Here is a 17,275-nt window from a genome sequence, read left to right as displayed (position 1 = left end):
TTTTTCTGCAATGCTCAGCTATTTCACTTGAAGATATTTAAAAAAATTTAAAAAAAAAAAAAGAGCAAAGTTTGAGAGTAGTTGCTTTCTCGGTCTAAACATTCATGAGCACGGGCGGACGGTGGTGGTGTGGTGCGGTCTGTGTCTGTGCGGCAATGGTGCCGGGGTCCTTCAGACCACGTACTGGTATGGGTCTGCCTTTCCTTGGTCTGGCGTGGCAAAGGGGCTGGCCCAGCCCAGGGAGAAGGGGTGGCCAAAAACGGCTTTCATGTTCATCCATTTGGTTTTTTTAGCCCATCTTCTCTCTTCCTTTTTCAATTGTTCTATTCCCTGAAAACAAGAACAATCACACTTTCAGTCAAGCGCTTTTCTGCTGTGGCATTTTGGGGGAGGGATGTCCATGAGTGTGAGGGGAATGTGTAAAAATAACTTCTGCTCAAGTGATCTTTAAAGCTAATTCAGAGTCCCCTCTTCTCTTTTTAAAGAAAAAAATATATATATATATTATATATACTCAAAAAAGGGAGGAAAGAATAAGTGAAGTCAGCAGGCACCCATGTCCTGTTCCTGTGCCCCAGGGGTCTGCGGGAAGGGCTGGGCCTGTAAAGGGCCTGCTGCTTGCAGATGGAGGGCTGCCCTGCAGACAGAGGGCCGTGAAGGCCCTGGTGTGAGAGAGGAACTCACAGTCATGAGAACCATGTTGGCTATCCATGTGGGAGAGGTTCAGAGGGAGTTTGAAACTACCATGACCACTTTGCAGACCAAAAAAAAAAAAAAAGGCACAAATAAAAATTATTGTCCCAGTGTTGTTTGTCCTGCCAGGCTGAGGTGGTGGCGAAGCCTGATTAGTGGAGCTGGCGAGACACAAACTTAGAAGGTGGAACAGGAGTGAGAGGCCGTGGAAAGGACGAGGAAGGCGGAAGAGTTAGTACAGATTAGAGGGACAGACCAGTCAGCCTCTGTCACAACCAGGGTTGCCCATGTGCCCTGTGAGGGAGATATGTGAGGGGCCACCATCCTGATGGTCGCAGGGCCTGGACCTCTCCCCTGCAAAATCCCACAGGGAGAAGTGGGGCCGGGAGTAGGGGAGCTGGTCCCCATCCCTTCCCCTTCTTCACGTGGAGCTGGTCAAAGGGCAGGGCCTGTCTGCTGTGGTCTTTGGTAAGGTCTTTTGGTGCCGGGCCTGCCGGAGCCTTCTCTCAGAGCTGCCTCCTGAGGAGCAGAGCTGGGGTCCGAGGGAACCCCGGTCCATGTCGTTCTTTAGAGCCCAGGGACGCGGGAGGACACGGTCCGGGCGAGATGGCCTTTCTAAGGCGCTGCAGGCCCCTTGCCTTTCTTTCTGACAGAATCTTCCGTAGAGATGGTCTGAAGGGACAACAGCTAAGCCCAGGGGTGTTAAGAGTTTCCCCTCAAGCTTCCCCAGATCATGGCGCAGGTGACCTGGCAGCACCCCAGAGGTGGGCAGGATCATCTCTAGGGGTCCCTGCAGGTTTTATGCTCAGAAACCGATCACATTTACTGCTCCACAAGTGGCTGGATCTGTGCCAGTGGCTCCTATTTTCACAGAAATGCTTATGCAGTAACACTATTACTTAGAAACTGCTCAGCTCCCCACACATGTGGCTGGGCAGCACCATCTCTCTTCCTCTGACCCCACAAGGCAGGCAGCAGTGCTGGGGATCCCAGCTTGTCCTTCCTACCAGCCTCCATCTTGGCTGATGACCCAACAGATCCCAAGTCCCACCTGTGAACTCAAGACCTGTGTTGAGAGATGCCTGCCTGAGAGGACCCAGGAAGCCACACACAGTGCGAGGGTGGTACTCTAACTCTATTCTTCTTCCTCCATGCAAATAGCTACCCCGTCTTCCTGGGACCCCTTATATGGACCCCCAAAGCCAATAGGGAAGAGATGCCACATCAGTGTCGCCGACCTGGAGGCTTCCAGGTGCCTCAAGAAGGTGAATGCGGTGAGGCGGGTGGACAGCAGACACTAGCCCAGCCCAGCCAGTGGCTCTGACACTCCTACGATGGTGGCAGCAGGGTGGAGAGCAGGCACTGGATGAGAAGAGGCGGCTCACTGTGTGGAGGACCTCAGGGTACACCTGGCACTACCCTCAGGACCTAGCCAAGAAGTCACCTCTTTGCGAAGCTGCCCCTGCCTGCCTCATGGGGCTGGGACGCCCCGGGCGGCCCACCGTATGGCTGGGTTATGACTTCCAGAGAGACAGGGCAGCCAGTGCCCAGAGGGCCTGTGTGGTGGTGTCCTGAAGATCCACCCAGGGGGATGGCTGGAATCTAGACAAAGGCTCCCCCCCACCCCAGGCCAGGTGGCGGGGCACTACTCCTGGTGTGACATCTGTCATGCCTGCTTCACGTGCATGTGGAGAAGAGCCAGGTGTCCCTGCAAACACCTGACCCGAGCCTGGCCGGCTGGCCGCCGTCCCAACAGCCCCAGCTGTGGGGTGGTAGGTGGGGGGGCACGGCGCCCACTTACCGTCTCGTCTGTGCAGATGGAGTGCACCTGGGTTCCGAACATGACTGATGTGAAGATGAGGAAGAGCAGCCCCTCGAAGCACAGCAAGATGAGGAGGATCACCGTGGTGGGGGGAGAGAAGGAGCTGCACTCTGAAAGAGAGGGACACGGGGCTCAGGGCAGCCTGCCCGCGCCCCCCACCACTGCCCCCGCGGGCCAGGCTCCCAGCCCTGCAGACTCTGGGGCTCGCTCCTCATGGTGCTGCAGGCCTCAAAGCTCTGGGGGAACCACCTCCTGGGTGCGGATCACCTCAAAGCTCTGGGGGAACCACCTCCTCGGTGGGGATCACTTCAAACTTTGTCTGGCTCCTCTGACTCTGGCTTGGCTGCAAGAGCACCCCTTCCAGGAAGCCCTCCTGGAACAGGCAAGTCAGCCTCACATTCATCACTCTGTGCTCACAGGCTTTTCCTGGCCACAGTGTAGCATTTGCATCTGACTTCGAGCACACAGCAGCACTTTACAAGGACTATGGCCCAGGGAGACCCTCTTCTCTTTAAAGAGCCCACTGCAGGCTGTACAAGAAACCTCCGTTCAGATGGGCCACCAGTTTTCTGGGCAATCCTGGGTGAAATGTCACACCTTCTGCACTGTCATCTGCTCATATGTGAGAGGAATGTGTGGGTGGCTACGAGATCCATAGCTTGGCTGAGGACAGCTAACTGCCAGAACTGAGCCCTGGTCTGTAGACCAGACAGTCTCCAGTAGTTTCTGCAGTCTGGGCATTGTCAGTCCCAAGGGCTATAGGCCCTGGTGACCTCACACAAATTCAGAGGGATGTGGGCATACCTCCCTCCCCTTTAAACTTCAACTCAAAGTGCTTTCATCCTACCTGCCTCTCCCCACCCCCAATACAGCCCATTGGGACCAGGATGAGCAGTGATGGAGTTGACTGTCCGAATCGACCATCAGGCTCCTACTCTGGGGCTTCTCTTGTGCTCTCCAGCCTTGCTCAATGGAAACAGGTGCTCCAGGAATCAAGACCAAAGACATCCAAGCGCACAGCTGTGAGCATCCTGGGTGCTGGAGTCGGGGAGACAGGGCTATGTCCCAGCTCCCGACTCTCTGAGCCTGCTTCTGGTCATCTGCAAAGTGGGCGGTACCTTTCCTACCCTGTAGGCTGGCCTTAAGGTGGAAACAAGGCACTGCTCACCGAGTCCTTTGTTCTGAGCCTGGCTCCCAGCAGGCACGTAGGAAAACGGACTTGCCAGCACCATGCCAAAGACAGGCATGTTCTGCTTTACTGGTGGTCTTGTTTGACCGCCACTGCCCACGTCTGCTACCCGGATGATCTGGGGGTGATTTATGACAACAAAATGCCCTTGTCAGATTCCTGTACCAAGCTGCCAGCGTCACTCCCGGATTTGCACTGGATGCTAGGAGCCTAGTGGAGCGCTCTCACCAACAGGCTGAGGGACCCACTGACCTATGCAGGATCATTCAACCTGGAGAAACTCAGTCCGTCCCACCCTCACTCTGTTCTTCCACTAGCTATTAGCCTGCCTGATGCCTCCCCAGCTTGTGCCAGAAATGCAATGGGTATGAAAATGGGGAGACCTGGCGTCATTCTGTCCTCAGTGACACCAAACCAGGTAGAGCCAGGGGGCAGGACAGGTACAGCAGAAGTGGGCAACTGGAAACAACGACCTGAGGCAGGGCTGACCTCCTACCGAATGGGAGCTAAAGAGCTCAGCTTTGTTTACCTGCCTCAACAGTTATAGAGAGGGGGGAAAAAACCCCAAAAGCCTAGCAAGAAATTCAACAAGTGCAAGAAGACGGAGTCAGAATGAGACCCACTGAGAGTAGCAATATATTTGTGTTTAAGATCTTTGTCTCAGATCATGTGCTAGCTCAGGAGTTAATCTGTCTTGTCTACAGCATTTATTATTTTCCTCTTAGGATTCAAGCAAGTTTCTGGTTAGAGTTGCTCTGCATGTGCTCATATAAATGGGAGGGAGACTTTTAGAGCAGGAAGAACTTGCCTATGGTCCTAACATACAAGACGTCTACAGGACAGCCTCCGGCTTACAAAATGGACCAATCTGTTGAAATGGACCAATCTGTCAGGTGCTGGTTTTTCTTTCTTTCTTTTTTTTTAAGAGGGATCATTTTATTGTTACAACATGTATGTCATACAATGCTACAGTGTGTAGTTTGCTATTATCATTCTAAGATGCTGACTCAGATGTTCCTACATGATGTTTCCAATCTCTCAAAGACAAAGACCAACTTTATAAAGATCCTGGTAATAAAAAGGCAAGAAGAATAATGTAAAAGAAAAATTACTATAAAAACAGTCATTTGTGGCTGATGTCTGTTTCTCAAGCGGTTCCGGAGGGCCCTTCAGATGCGGCACTGTCGGTGAGAAAGCAGTTTCCCAACAAACCTGGTGGAGGAAGTGGACAGAGGTGGGCACCATGTGTCCCTCCCAAAGGTCATGAAAGTGGGAAGGTGCATCATTTAAAGCCACACACGCTAGCACTAGCTCTCGCCTCCTCGAGTGGCCTGCCTCTGTCGCACTCACTGTGCTGCCTGAGCGCTGGCTGTGAGGGCCTGGCCTTCCCAGCAGCTTGTCTGTCCCACTCACTGCACTGCCTGAGTGCTGGCTGTGAGGGCCTGGCCTTCCCAGCAGACGGCAGGGCCACTGCACTTCCTTCTGCGGGCTAGCAGGAGATCTAGTAAGATGAGGTCGGCCCCTCGCACCACGAGGTGCCGGCCCCCTCCTCGGACCACGTTCTCCCCAGGCAGCGAGGGCTCTCTGGTGCTTACTCACTTGTCCAGTCTTCTTCAAAGCAATGCAGGAAGTGGAATCCCACCATGATGAGCGCGTGCAAAGATATGAGGGCTATGTACATCTGCAAAGGGAAAGCAGGCAGAGGGGACGTGTGACGAGTGGGACGTGGGCACACGGGTACCCCTCCTCCCGCCCCCCCAGGGCCAGGCCCAGAAAGCCTGTCCTCCAGAGGGTGGGCAGCCACCCAGCAGGACTGTGATGTGTAAGGAAGGACAGCAGCACGGCCCAGGGGCCAGTGAGGGCCTAGGTTCCAGCTGTCCTGCCTTGGGACTGCTTCAGGCCAGCGGCTTCTCTCGAAAAGCCAGGGTGCTGACTGCCCACAGCCCTTCCAGTTCTCCCATTAAACTCAGTGCTTTGACTGATAGCCGAGGGAGGGCTTCGGGTAGCCCCACAGCTGCCTTCTTTATCTATTTAGGCCCAGGACTTGGGGGTGGGAGCCCAGAACGCAGGCCTGGCTTCCAGCACATTCACATGAATGGAGTTTTTAGCACTTGAGTGGAGGGTTACGACGGGGGCCTGTGGAGCCGGGAGCCAAGCAGCACTCAGAACAGCACAAAGAGCCCTCGAGTGCTGAGGCTTTTCCAATGAATCAAGTGCTCCATTGTCCGGTGGAAGGAGAGGCGGACCTTGGGAGCCGACTTACTGTAAACAGGACGAAGTACTTCTGGTTGTTCTCGCCCACACAGTTGTTGACCCAGGGACAGTGGTGGTCCATCTTCCGAATGCAGCGCTTACAAACACTGAAAGAGCCCACAAAACAGACCTTGAGGGGTGTTGTCAGGAGTGGGGCAGGCTGGGGAGGAGGCCTCAGGGAGGAGCAAAGCACCCGTTTGCTCTGGGCCTACTCTCTGGGGAACTGCTCTGTGTTACAGGGACATGCAAGGCAGTGGCAGGGCCAGGGCCCCCAGGGTCCAGTCACTGCCTAATGGTGGATGGAGACCAGGCTGAGAAAGAGCCTCCTGTGTCTCTGAGGAAGAACTACGTTCAGAACTGGGTTATGAAAAGACTAAAGTTGTTTTAAAACCTCACAATGTAGGGCAGGAGATAGTGAACTGCCATTCTCAACTTCTCCCAGAAACCCTGAAAGCCCAGCAGGAGAGGGTGTGGCCTCTCCCTACGGAGTCCGAGGAAGGAAGCTGCCCCTTCCGCGTGGGACAAGCCCAGGCCGTCTCAGGGCGGCAGGGAAGCCCCCTCTGCAGTCTTCAGCATTAAGTTAACACTCACACAAAGAAAAAATCCAGACAAGACATCAGATCACATTCTCTTGTTAATGTGGATGCTACTAACTTGTTACTGGGGTTGCTCTTCCACTGAGCCAGTTTCAAGCTTATTTGATAGCAGATACTTTTGTATCCATTTTGAGAAATACAGAACAACAGCAGAAATAAGACTGCAGTGTTAATGAGGGGCTTAGAGACACTGCTTTCCAAAACTAAAGTAAGATGGACCCACTGGCCAATAGACCTGTTCTCCTTTGCAATTAAAAGAGGTTCCCTAATGTTATTATGGGCATAAACAGCTTGAAATATTCAGCCTTTAAAATGCAAACTCAGAAGCAATATAAGATTTTTTTTAAATTTTTTTTGTGTGCGTACTGTCAAATCAGATCTCACTGGTACAGAGGATCTGGTATATTCGAACCATGCACCTCTGGAATTGCAATGCAGCTTCTTGCCACCAGGCCACCAGAGCTCCACAGGACTTTTGTTAAAAACTTCCTAGTGCACACCTGTCTTCTTCTCTCAGTCTCCCTCCAACACTGGTGTGTAGGTTCTGAAGTGGGCAGTGGGTCATCTCTGGTGGAGGCTGGGCTGCAGGCATCTGCTCAGGGGAGAAGGGCTGCATTCAAGCCTGGTCTGTGATCATGCTTGTAGACCTGCGCACACGGGGACAGGGCGTCACCTTCCAGATATGGAGGTGAGGTTGTCCCCAGGGTTTGGAGGCTGACCACTCTACTGCACGGTGTGGTTCACGGCCAGCCACGGAACACCCCACAGCGGGTGTGAGCTTGGCCAGCTCTACATAATTCTGTCTGGCTCTGCTCACTTCCAAGCCGAGCTGCTCTGGCCCAAAGCAGTTAAAACTCTGACCTCGGATTCCTTCTCCACACCAAGGAAGTACTGTCATATGAGAACAGGTTCTGGGCCCGTCTCAATACTCGAGCCCTCACTCATGCGAACATGCTGGGAAGAGGCACATCTGAGATGCTGGTCCAGCTCTGGGACCTTCCCGGGGGCCAGGATAAGAAAGGAGACGTGAAGGGATATGAGCACACAGAAAGCCAGGTACCGGCAGCTCCATTTCCCCATTCTCTCTCTCTGGAGCTCCAGTGGCTGAACTGGTCCCGAGGGGCAGTCTTCTCCCGTAAGTATTTAAAGCCTCGCACACTCGACAGAGGACCCTGATGAGTCAGAATTACCTTGGTGGTAAGGGGTTTGGCTTGGGCTGCGAATATATGTGTATATAACAGGTGCATGTGTATACAGCTTTAAAATAATAGACAAGCATTGAAGGCAATCAATAACAATGGGAAGGAATGCACTCCTTAGAACAATCAATTCACCTGGGAGGAAGTGGGAAGAGTATTGTTACACTGTGGGGATTGTAATCAATGTCACAAAATAAAGTGTTTTGAATGGTTGAATGGGGAACCGATTTTCTCTGTAACATTTCACTTGAATCACAACAAAGTTAAAAAAGAAGTAAGACTGCAGATAAGGAGCCAGTGAGGCAGGGACTGCCCACTCGGCCCGAGCCACCTAGCACGGGCACTTCACACGTGTCCCCTTCACGGGCCACTAGGTTTTGGTGTTTCTTCATGCCCTCTGTCTGGGGAGAAGTCTGCTGGGCAACCTCCTGCTTGCCCTAGATTCCTGAGCAGCCCCTCTTCCATTTGCACTTCCTTACGGAGAGTGGTTTGCTCAGCAGCAGAGAGGGGCCGAGGGAGCCGCTGAGAGCCGCCCGAGCATCTGAACAGCACGTCCAGCAAATCTACCCTCCACCCGGCCGCTTTGAAGCGACAGCACGTGAACACAGAGAGGCTGGTTTCACAAGGGGCTAAGTCACGCCAGGCAGCCAGATGAGGAAAATACACATCCTTCAGGGAGAAGAGTGGGCATGGCCCATGGCAGTCAGATGAGGAAAATACAAATCCTTCAGGGAGAAGAGGGAGTGGGCACGGCCCATGGCAGTCAGGTAAGGAAAATACAAATCCTTCAGGGAGAACAGAGAGTGGGCACGGCCCATGGCAGCCAGATGAGGAAAACACACATCCTTCAGGGAGAAGGGGGAGTGGGCATGGCCCACGGAAGTACTGTGTGAGCTGTCCAAGATGCTGGCCTCGGGGCTGCTGTGCTGAGAGGCGTGAACTGCCCGAGCACATCTCTCTCCCTGGCTTACAGGGCAGGTCAGAAGTGGGCGCTTGGGCCCAAGGGACTGCAGTATGGATACAGGGTGGCCCACCCAAGGTGACCCCAAGGTGAGCCATTGCTGAATAACAGGTTGGCACAATGCTCACAAAGTGCCCAGCCTGATGGGCCCTGGGGCTTGCAGAGTGTTAAGGCAAAGCCTGGAGGTGGTCCGTGAACTTGCTCCAAGCCCCCCAGTCCCTGCTGTTTCACCTCAGGCGCCATCTGACATGAAGGGGAAGGAGTGTGGGCCTCTCTCCATCTACCCACACCTCCCTGAGGAGACAGTCACCTGGAGTCAGGCCCCTTCCAGTCTCCACGGGGGAGGCGGGGCTCAGTGGATCCTCCCTCTAGATCACAGCAGGGCAGCCCCAGCACCGGGGCCATGGGGGCCTTGGGGTTCACACAGCCCACAACCTGTCCATTTTTCTTAAACACACCTGCAGTCTCCATGCCCTTGGCTGTGGCTGGCCCCAGTGCCTGGAAGGCCCCCTCTCCATCTAACCCTGCTAAGCTGGAATCTTCCTTCAGCTTCTCCTTTGGGAATTCCACTGTCTCTTCCTTGCTCTTGAGCTGCCTGGTGCTGACCTGGTGTCTCAGAGAGGCTGTGAACTCCTGGGTCACAGGGACCAGGTGTCTGGTGCACACTGGAAGCTTATAAGTCACTGAAAAGATCAAATGCCTTAAATAGGGCATGTTTCTCTGACTTGAGCGTCATGCTGTCCCAGGTCTGTTTTATGCTTTTGAATTCTGGTTTTAGAAGAAGCAGGTGTATCCTCTTCCTCTCTCTCCTTCAGGTTCTTATTTATCATCTTTCAGATTCCAGAGTGCTTCCTTCTAAGACTCGGACAGACCAAGCAAGCTCACTGGCTCAAAAGCATTCAAGTCCCTTTAGCTTACGTGCACCTTTTCCAGGGAGGAGCGAGGTCCCTTCCTCGGTACGCAGCCACCCCTGTCCCCGCCACCCTCTCGGAGCTGGCTGCTGCTCTCCCGTCTGTCCTGGGAGATGGCCCACCTTGGAAATGCGGGGGATCCCAGCGGGCTGTGTCTTTCCTTCTCGTACACTCTATCAATCGTGCTGGCCCTGGTTGATAGCCTCTAAAGTCAAGGCCTTGTCTAATCTACCAAGGTCAAGATCTCAGCCCCAGTCGACAGCAAGTCTAGGCTGAATGAAGGCGGTGACACTGCCTGAAGGGAAAGTGCCAAGTCTGGGAAACAATCTCATTCCCATGGACTGGGCTGTTCCAGAGGGAGAGGAACAGGAAAGGGCTAGAACGTACGAGGAGGCCACAGCTTTACAGCCAGGCTTTTAGTTTACACTTTATCGGTTACGATGAAAATGACAAGCAAAAAGGAACCTAGACCACACTCTGGCTGCAGTTCAGAAAGTATTCTGGGAAAGATCACGAGGCAGAAGGAAGCAGGGCTGAGAGGACAGATGCCCACTGCAGGCCCAGGGCAAAGAAAATGAACTTCTCCCGAAGGTTCCCAGCTTTAGGAAAACGACCCCTCACCTCACGGAGCTGATGCAAACAGTGACGGAGACAGTCTGTGCCAGTGCTTCAAAAAGCCACATACAAATCCAACCCACTGCAGTCAACTCGACTCCAAATCCCAGCGACCGGCCATCGGGTCTCTGGGCTGCACCTCATTGTGGCAGAAGAATGGCCATCTGCCTCCTGAGGAGTGTCTAGTGGATTCAAACTTCCAACCTTTGGGTTAGCAGTGTAACACGTTCACACAGCCTATCACCAGGGCTCCTGAGAGCCCTATTAAGAAAACCTCAACCTCGCTGCTGTGGAACCAACTGCTAGCTGACCTTGCCCTGAGCTTCTGAGGCTGGAACTCTCACAGGAGGAGCCTGAGCACTTCTCTCCTGAGGTTGCTGGGGGATTCAAACGGCCAGAGGGCAGCTCTCGACGGCTGCGCCGACCTACTGTGCATTACACATTTTCTCCACGACCGTAACCGTGCCAGCCTCAAAGGAAGACAGAACAGTAAGAACCTAGCCGCCGGGGCTCTCAATCAGTCCCTGACTCTTCCAGCCTGTCGGCACGCGAGCAGGGGGAAGCATCTGAAGTGAGGTCCCGTCAAAGTCAGAGGTTTCTGGACCTAACACATAAGCCTACCATCTTGGTCATCCACAATGGCACACACGGCTTTTTCCACAGGATTTCTAAATGCTCCCATGGTCATCGTGAATAAAGAGACCCGAAGCTGGGGTGGAAGGAGCCAGGGTTGATGTCCCCTCCTTGGAGGCGGGACTCGACGCACCCGGAGGGCTGGAAAGAGCACTGACAGGGCCCACGAGGAAGGGGTGCTGGTGCTCCTTTATCCTGAATTGCCACCAGGCCGGGCCTCCACGTGTCAGCACAGAAGAGCAGCTGCCACACACACACGTCCTGGGGCAGACTCGGGTGTCTCACGTGGGCATCATCGCTCGAGTTCATCTGAATCAGCAGCTTTTGTTTTTTGCTCAAGCTCGTTTATTTACTAGCATCCAAAAATACCTCCTTTGGGTCATCTCGGGGAAGAGAGGCGAGGAGGCGGCGGCGAGGCAAATACCAGGCCGCAGAGGTGGGTGAGGCTCGGGCAGCAAAGAGAGAAGATCCCACGGTGCTGGCTCCGAAAGTTCTCTGCAAAGCTAAGCCCTTCTGTCCTGGCCCAACCTTTAACAGCCAGCATCTCCCCAACCCCTTCCACGCTCCTCTAGTAACAAAGAGCTTCTATTTGTTGAATGTGAGGATCTGCAGTCATTCATATTCGATCCTCATAACAACCCAGAAGTGAACTAAAAAAAAAACCAAAACACCAAAAAAAAAAAAAAAACCCGAAAGGAACAACCAACTCTCTCTTTCCACCTGGGTGATACCAAGCCTCAGGGTGGCGAGCAGACTGTACCCACATCTCGCTGCATAATAGACGAGGCTCAAAAAACTCACTACCCTTCAGTGAGTTCCACACATATAAAGCCCCCATGGGTTTCTATACGGTGTAATGGGAAGAGATTGCCCATCTTTCTTCCTTGGAGACGCTGGTGGATGGGAATCTCAGGAGATGCAGCACAGTGCCACTTGCTGAGGACTGCATCACCAGAGCTCCCCGGGTGAACCTGGAGGGCGTTATGTGGAGTGAAATAAGGCAGGCACAAAGGAAACACGCATGAGATTACCACCACAGTGACCGACAGAAACCCACTCTGATAGTTCCCAAGGATGGGAGGAGGGAGGGGGGAACCAGATAATAGATACATATTAAGTCAGATGATGGGAAAGGGTATGGGAAATAATGAGTGATCAGGACAATATCACTGAAGAAAAGGGGGACATGAGGAGTTCCACAAAAAAGGAAAAGAGTAGAAAAAGGAAGGTCATTTTCTGAGGCTCCGGTCTCCACAGTCCAGCGGCTCCTCAGCTTCGGATTGGCCAGCAAGTCCTCCCAACCTCAGAACGGGTTTGTTCCCCCACAGACGCTCCTCGCCCTCAACACACACTGGTCTGAAACAGGAGTCAGGTGACATTTCTGTATTTCTATAGATTCAATATTTAAATTACCTTAGAAATGTTAAAGTGCAATACACAGCTAGAAAGTCTTCCAGTAGAGAAGACGAAGAAGAAACCTCAAAACCAAGACAAGAAAACTCACAGATAAGAGAGGGGAAATGGCTCTTTAGGCCACACAGTCACCACCTCAATTTTGGTTTCAAAGAACAATCTCTTCACTGATATGTAAAAATTGAGTAAGAGCTAACCTCTCCCATGTGGCCCGTTCCAGATATTCACAATTGTCTAAAGTGTGCTGTCAACTGTGACAAGGCTGTAAGGTAGGATGACCAGGAATCGTCCCTTTTACGGACACAAAAGCCCGAGTTCACATGTGATAGAGTCTAAACACCAAACTGAGAGTCCTTTCTGGTCTAATGAGCTCACTGGAGGGAGATGCAGTCACTCTGTGCCCCAGGCAGGGATGCTGGATGCTGGCAGGGCCTGGCTCTGAGCTGTCACCTTGGGGGAGGTGTGGGCTACTGCAGAGCATGGGGTTGTGGTGGGGGGTGGCCGTACCTGCAGTGGTGGGCCCGGTCAGGCTTGATGCTGCAACACTTGGGACATTTATACACCACCTGCCCAGGTTTCAGCTGTAAACTCTCGATGAACTCTTTAGTGGCATTTCCTTTGGGTACGGCTCCCTGCAAGAAAGAGTAAAGGCCTTGGGTTAGAGTGGGGGGTTCCACCAGCTCTTGCCTTCTACACTGGAGATAACTATCTGAGAGAAGCAAACACACACATACAGAGGACATCCTGATTCCAACATAAGGACTCTGTTACAACAATACTGATGGGTATTCCTGAGAAAATGCCTTTAGGGCACATTAATCTCCTCCATCAACTGCCTACACGGAAGAGCCAAACTCTTCTCAATTCTCCTCCAATTCCATCTTACTGAAGTTGTTCTCATTGAATCCATTCATTCCTGGGCAAACATGAGGATGAAGATTTGACTCCCTAACTAGTTTCCGCCCTCTGTCAAAGCTTAGGCATTTGCGAGCTTTCACTGGTGAGTAACCTGCCTACCAAGCTACAGATCAAAGTTCACAGCTCTGTCGAGTTCTGTTTAAACTGTAATCGTGTTTTACTTGGAGATTTTTTCCTCCACCAGTTATCAAGGATTGCTGACCTATATTTAGTTCTTAGTGAGTATAAACAGCATATGTAGGTAATTGCCCTTGGGTATTTGCTTTACTCTCCTGATAAGACGTATATATGCCAATTGGCTGTCTAATTAGTTCTTTTGGTCTCAGGCTTAAAGACATGGCAGTTTGTGTGGATGGCGCTCCTGTGGATTGGTTTCATCTTTGATCCTTTGATTTCTAGTAGTATCCCTTTTTGCTCACAGAGACCAAGCATTATATCTTAGGCGAAAGCTTGTACAGTTTTAAGAACTCAGGTGCTGCTCCCCAAACCTGGACATAGTACATTATCTTTATGAACTTATGACTAAGCTGTCCTCTGTGGTCTTGGAGCCAGTTAACCGACCCCATGAGCTGTCTGGATAAATCTGGAAAGCCTCTGTAATCGTATTCCATGTAGTTTGTCATATTTGTGGAGAAGTCCAGGCTGGGTTTAGAAGGGGTCGTGGTACTAGGGATACTGTAGCTAATGTTAAGATGGATCCTTTCTCTGTCAGCCTACAGGAGGAAAAGCAAGGCTTACAGAAGGATGCTCTTTCAGACGGAAGCAGCATTAAGAAAAAAATCAAGATGAAATTATCTCAATAAACAGAATTTTGGATATAAAAAAAAAAGATGGATCATTGCTGAAAGCAAGGGATGTCTATCTGTGTTTCATTGATTATGTAAAGGCGTTTGACCGTGTGGATCATAACAAACTGTGGCTGACTCTGAGAAGAATGGAAATTCCAGAACACTTGATTGTGCTAATGAGAAACCGATACCCGGACCAGGAGGCAGTAGTCCGAACAGAGCAAGAAAACAGTGCATGGTTCAAAATTGGGAAGGGTGTACACCAAGAATGTGTCCTATCTCCATACCTTTTCAACCTATATTCAGAACAGATTATCCGGGAGGCTGGGCTCTATGAGGAGGAATGTGGCATCAGGATTGTAGGAAGATTCATCAACAACCTGCGTTATGCAGATGACACAACCCTGCTTGCTGAAACTGACGAGGACCTGAAGTGCTTGCTGCAGAGTGTCAAGGACTGCAGCCTTCAATATGGATTGAGGCTCAATATCAAGAAGACAAAGATTTTCACCACTGGGCCAGTTAGCAGCATCAGGATAGATGGTGAAGAGATTGAGATTGTTCACAGCTTCAGTTTGCTTGGCTCCACAATCAACACTCTTGGCACCAGCAGCCAGGAAATTAAAAGACATATTATGATGGGAAAGTCTGCTGTTAGGGATCCCTTCAAAGTACTGAAGAGCAATGGTGTCACTCTGGAGACTAAGGTGTGTCTCATACAAGCCATAGTCTTTGCAATCACTTGCTATGCATCAGAGAGCTGGAAAATGACTAGGGAGGCTAGAAGGAGAATTGATGCCTTTGAGCTGTGGTGCTGGAGAAGAGTATTGAGGGTAGCATGGACTGCTAAGAAAACAGATTCATCCTGGAGAAGGTTAAACCAGGCTGCTCCTTGGAAGCAAGGATTATGAAGCTTCATCTGACATACTTTGGACTTGCAAGGAGAGATCGGTCCTTGGAGGAGGACGTCATGCTTGGGAGGGTGGAGGGACAGCACAGGAAGGGAAGGCCCTCTATGACGTGGATTGATTCAGTGACTGGGGTAATCGGGATGGGAGTGTCGGAGGCAGTGTGATTGGCACAGGGCAGAGCAGGGTTTAGGGCTATTATACATAGAGTCACTATGAATCGCAAGTGACTTGACGCACACAACAACATAGGCAGTGCGCGCGCACACACACATTGTTAGGTACCATCTGAAAACCCACTGAAGGGCTGGCTCTGACTCTATGGTACATCACCACCACCACCACACAGTGACCCTATGAACAGCAGATCTGTACCCTGTCCTGTGTCATTTTCATCATCTCTGATCTACCTGAGCAAACTATTACAGTCACTGTGTCAACCCACCTCACTGAGGGTCTTCTTCAGTGAGACGAAGGGAGAGGCTAGGTTGATGAATGGGAATAAGAATCACAAGAAAGAAGCAGGACGAGTGCTGTTACATTGTGGGGACTGTAATTTATGCCTCAAAAGATGTGGGAATGGTTGAACGGGAAACCATTTGTCTGTAAGCTTTCACTCAAATTATAACAAAAAGTTAAATAAATAAAGTACCCAGCTATTGCCATGGGAATTGTCTATGCTAGACTGTTAAGAGTAAAAAGTATGTTTCCAAACAGTTTGTAATACCATTTTAGTGAAGACATGTATGTTTGGGTAGAAAAAGATATATAAGACAGTATTTATGGTTATTTCACAGAGTAGGATCAAAGTAAATTTTCTTGACTGTATTTCTTAAATGTTCTGTTTTGAATATATGTGGCTTTTACAATAAGAAGAAAAGTTCTGGAAAACTATGTATTTGAATTTTGTAAATAAACTAGTATAATGAAAAAAACCCAAACAAACAACAAAACAAAACCCACAAACACACACAAAACCCCCACATAAGCAAAAAAGAAACTTAAGACAGGAAGAAAGGTAGGAATAACACTAATGTCCCCGATGTCTATGATCAGGATGTTATTACAGTCCCATCATGAAACAGAGGAGAGTCTCACCGGAGGTAGTGAAGGGCCAGGATGTCATGTCCTCAGGTGGCGAGGGGGAGGGAGCCCGACCATCAGGTCCGAGGGGATTTCAGAAGGTGCCCGGATGGCCTGGCCCAGGCACGGGAGAGGGCTGCACACAAGCCCGGAGCACTTGGTTAAAGTGTGCATGCAAAAAGTAACCATGTATGTGTAACTGTGGGACTGCCCAGAACTGGACGTGACTATTGTCACAGGTACAAAAGAAAAAGAACAGTGTTTCTCTTAGAAGAAATGAGCTGGCTGATTTTTCCTAAACGTGGCCTGGGTTTCGGTTTGTCAGGCCCAGTTTTTAAGGACATTCCAGCTGCCGGAATCTGCTGGAACCCTCACATGATGAAAGGGCAGCTCTCATTCACCTGTTTTACTGACGGTCATTACACACTATGGTCAGAAGCATCATTTAACAGCCTGGCCTTTTTCTTACGTCTGCCTCTACAGTGTGACTTCACGTGCGTATATCTGCTGGACTAGCAGGAGGCCTTCCCGGCCCAGCCCTGGGCCTGGCACACACACTTTCCCTTTTCCAGTCTGTCTCTCTGTCCTTTCTGGGATCATCTCTATGGATTTCAGAACATCTTGCTATGTAAACTCATGGTAAGGAATTTTGTTCTATACAAAATACAGAATATTGGATTGAAATCTACTGAGACATTTCCACCCCTGCTGACATGCTGGCATTACTGAGAACCACCCACTTCTCCCTCCATTGTTCTTCTGTAGTTCACAGGGAGAGCGAAGCTTCCACATTACTGTAGTCTGGCAGATCAGGATTAACTGATGCCCCCCCCCAACCCCCAAATCTCTAAAGTAATACTTCCATGATTTAAGAAGATACAGATGAGGAAATGAAAACTCCAGCCTATGTCACTCAGAGAAAGGACTACAGGCACCCTTCATTTTATTGTTACTTTACTGCCCTTTCTTTTTTTGAGGGGGTATCCTTTTCCCAAGAGCATCTGTTCACTCTGTTTCTGTGTCATATTTTGGCAATTCTTGAACTATTTTATGTGCTACTGCATATCTATCTTGGAAAAATGCAGCCAGAGTGATCCTTGCAGGCTAAGATGGTGAAACTCTGTCTCTTATACTTCAGACATATTGCTAAGAGAGGCTCTTCCGGGGAGCTCTGGTGGCCTAGTGGCAAGGAGCTGCAACTACAATCCCAGAGGCACACGGTTCGAATCCTCCAGATGCTCTGCCGGGAAAGGAGGGACAATCTCCTCCTGTACCAGTCAGATCTGATTTGAC

The 17,275-nt window shown here is 50.9% G+C and overlaps 1 protein-coding gene across 1 annotated transcript in view; it reads right to left on the bottom strand.

Annotated features, from left to right (window-relative positions):
- Positions 1-171: 171 nt before the first annotated feature.
- The window catches only part of ZDHHC3 (zinc finger, DHHC-type containing 3), a 26,372-nt gene continuing 9,268 nt past the window's right edge, over positions 172-17,275 (bottom strand). Inside the window, exons 2-6 of the mRNA XM_006892973.1 lie at positions 12,793-12,917; positions 5,968-6,064; positions 5,304-5,385; positions 2,495-2,625; positions 172-330 (exon numbers count right to left, since the gene is read on the bottom strand). Of these exons, the coding sequence (XP_006893035.1) occupies positions 172-330; positions 2,495-2,625; positions 5,304-5,385; positions 5,968-6,064; positions 12,793-12,917 (594 nt within the window). The remainder of the gene's footprint in view (positions 331-2,494; positions 2,626-5,303; positions 5,386-5,967; positions 6,065-12,792; positions 12,918-17,275) is intronic.

This window comes from Elephantulus edwardii, unplaced genomic scaffold (assembly GCF_000299155.1).
Source record: "Elephantulus edwardii isolate Elephantulus edwardi_28Jun2011 unplaced genomic scaffold, EleEdw1.0 scaffold00121, whole genome shotgun sequence".
Classification (NCBI taxonomy): Eukaryota; Metazoa; Chordata; class Mammalia; order Macroscelidea; family Macroscelididae; genus Elephantulus; species Elephantulus edwardii.
The sequence above is the reverse complement of the archived record's forward strand: the minus strand, read 5'-3'. Positions and strand labels throughout refer to the sequence as shown.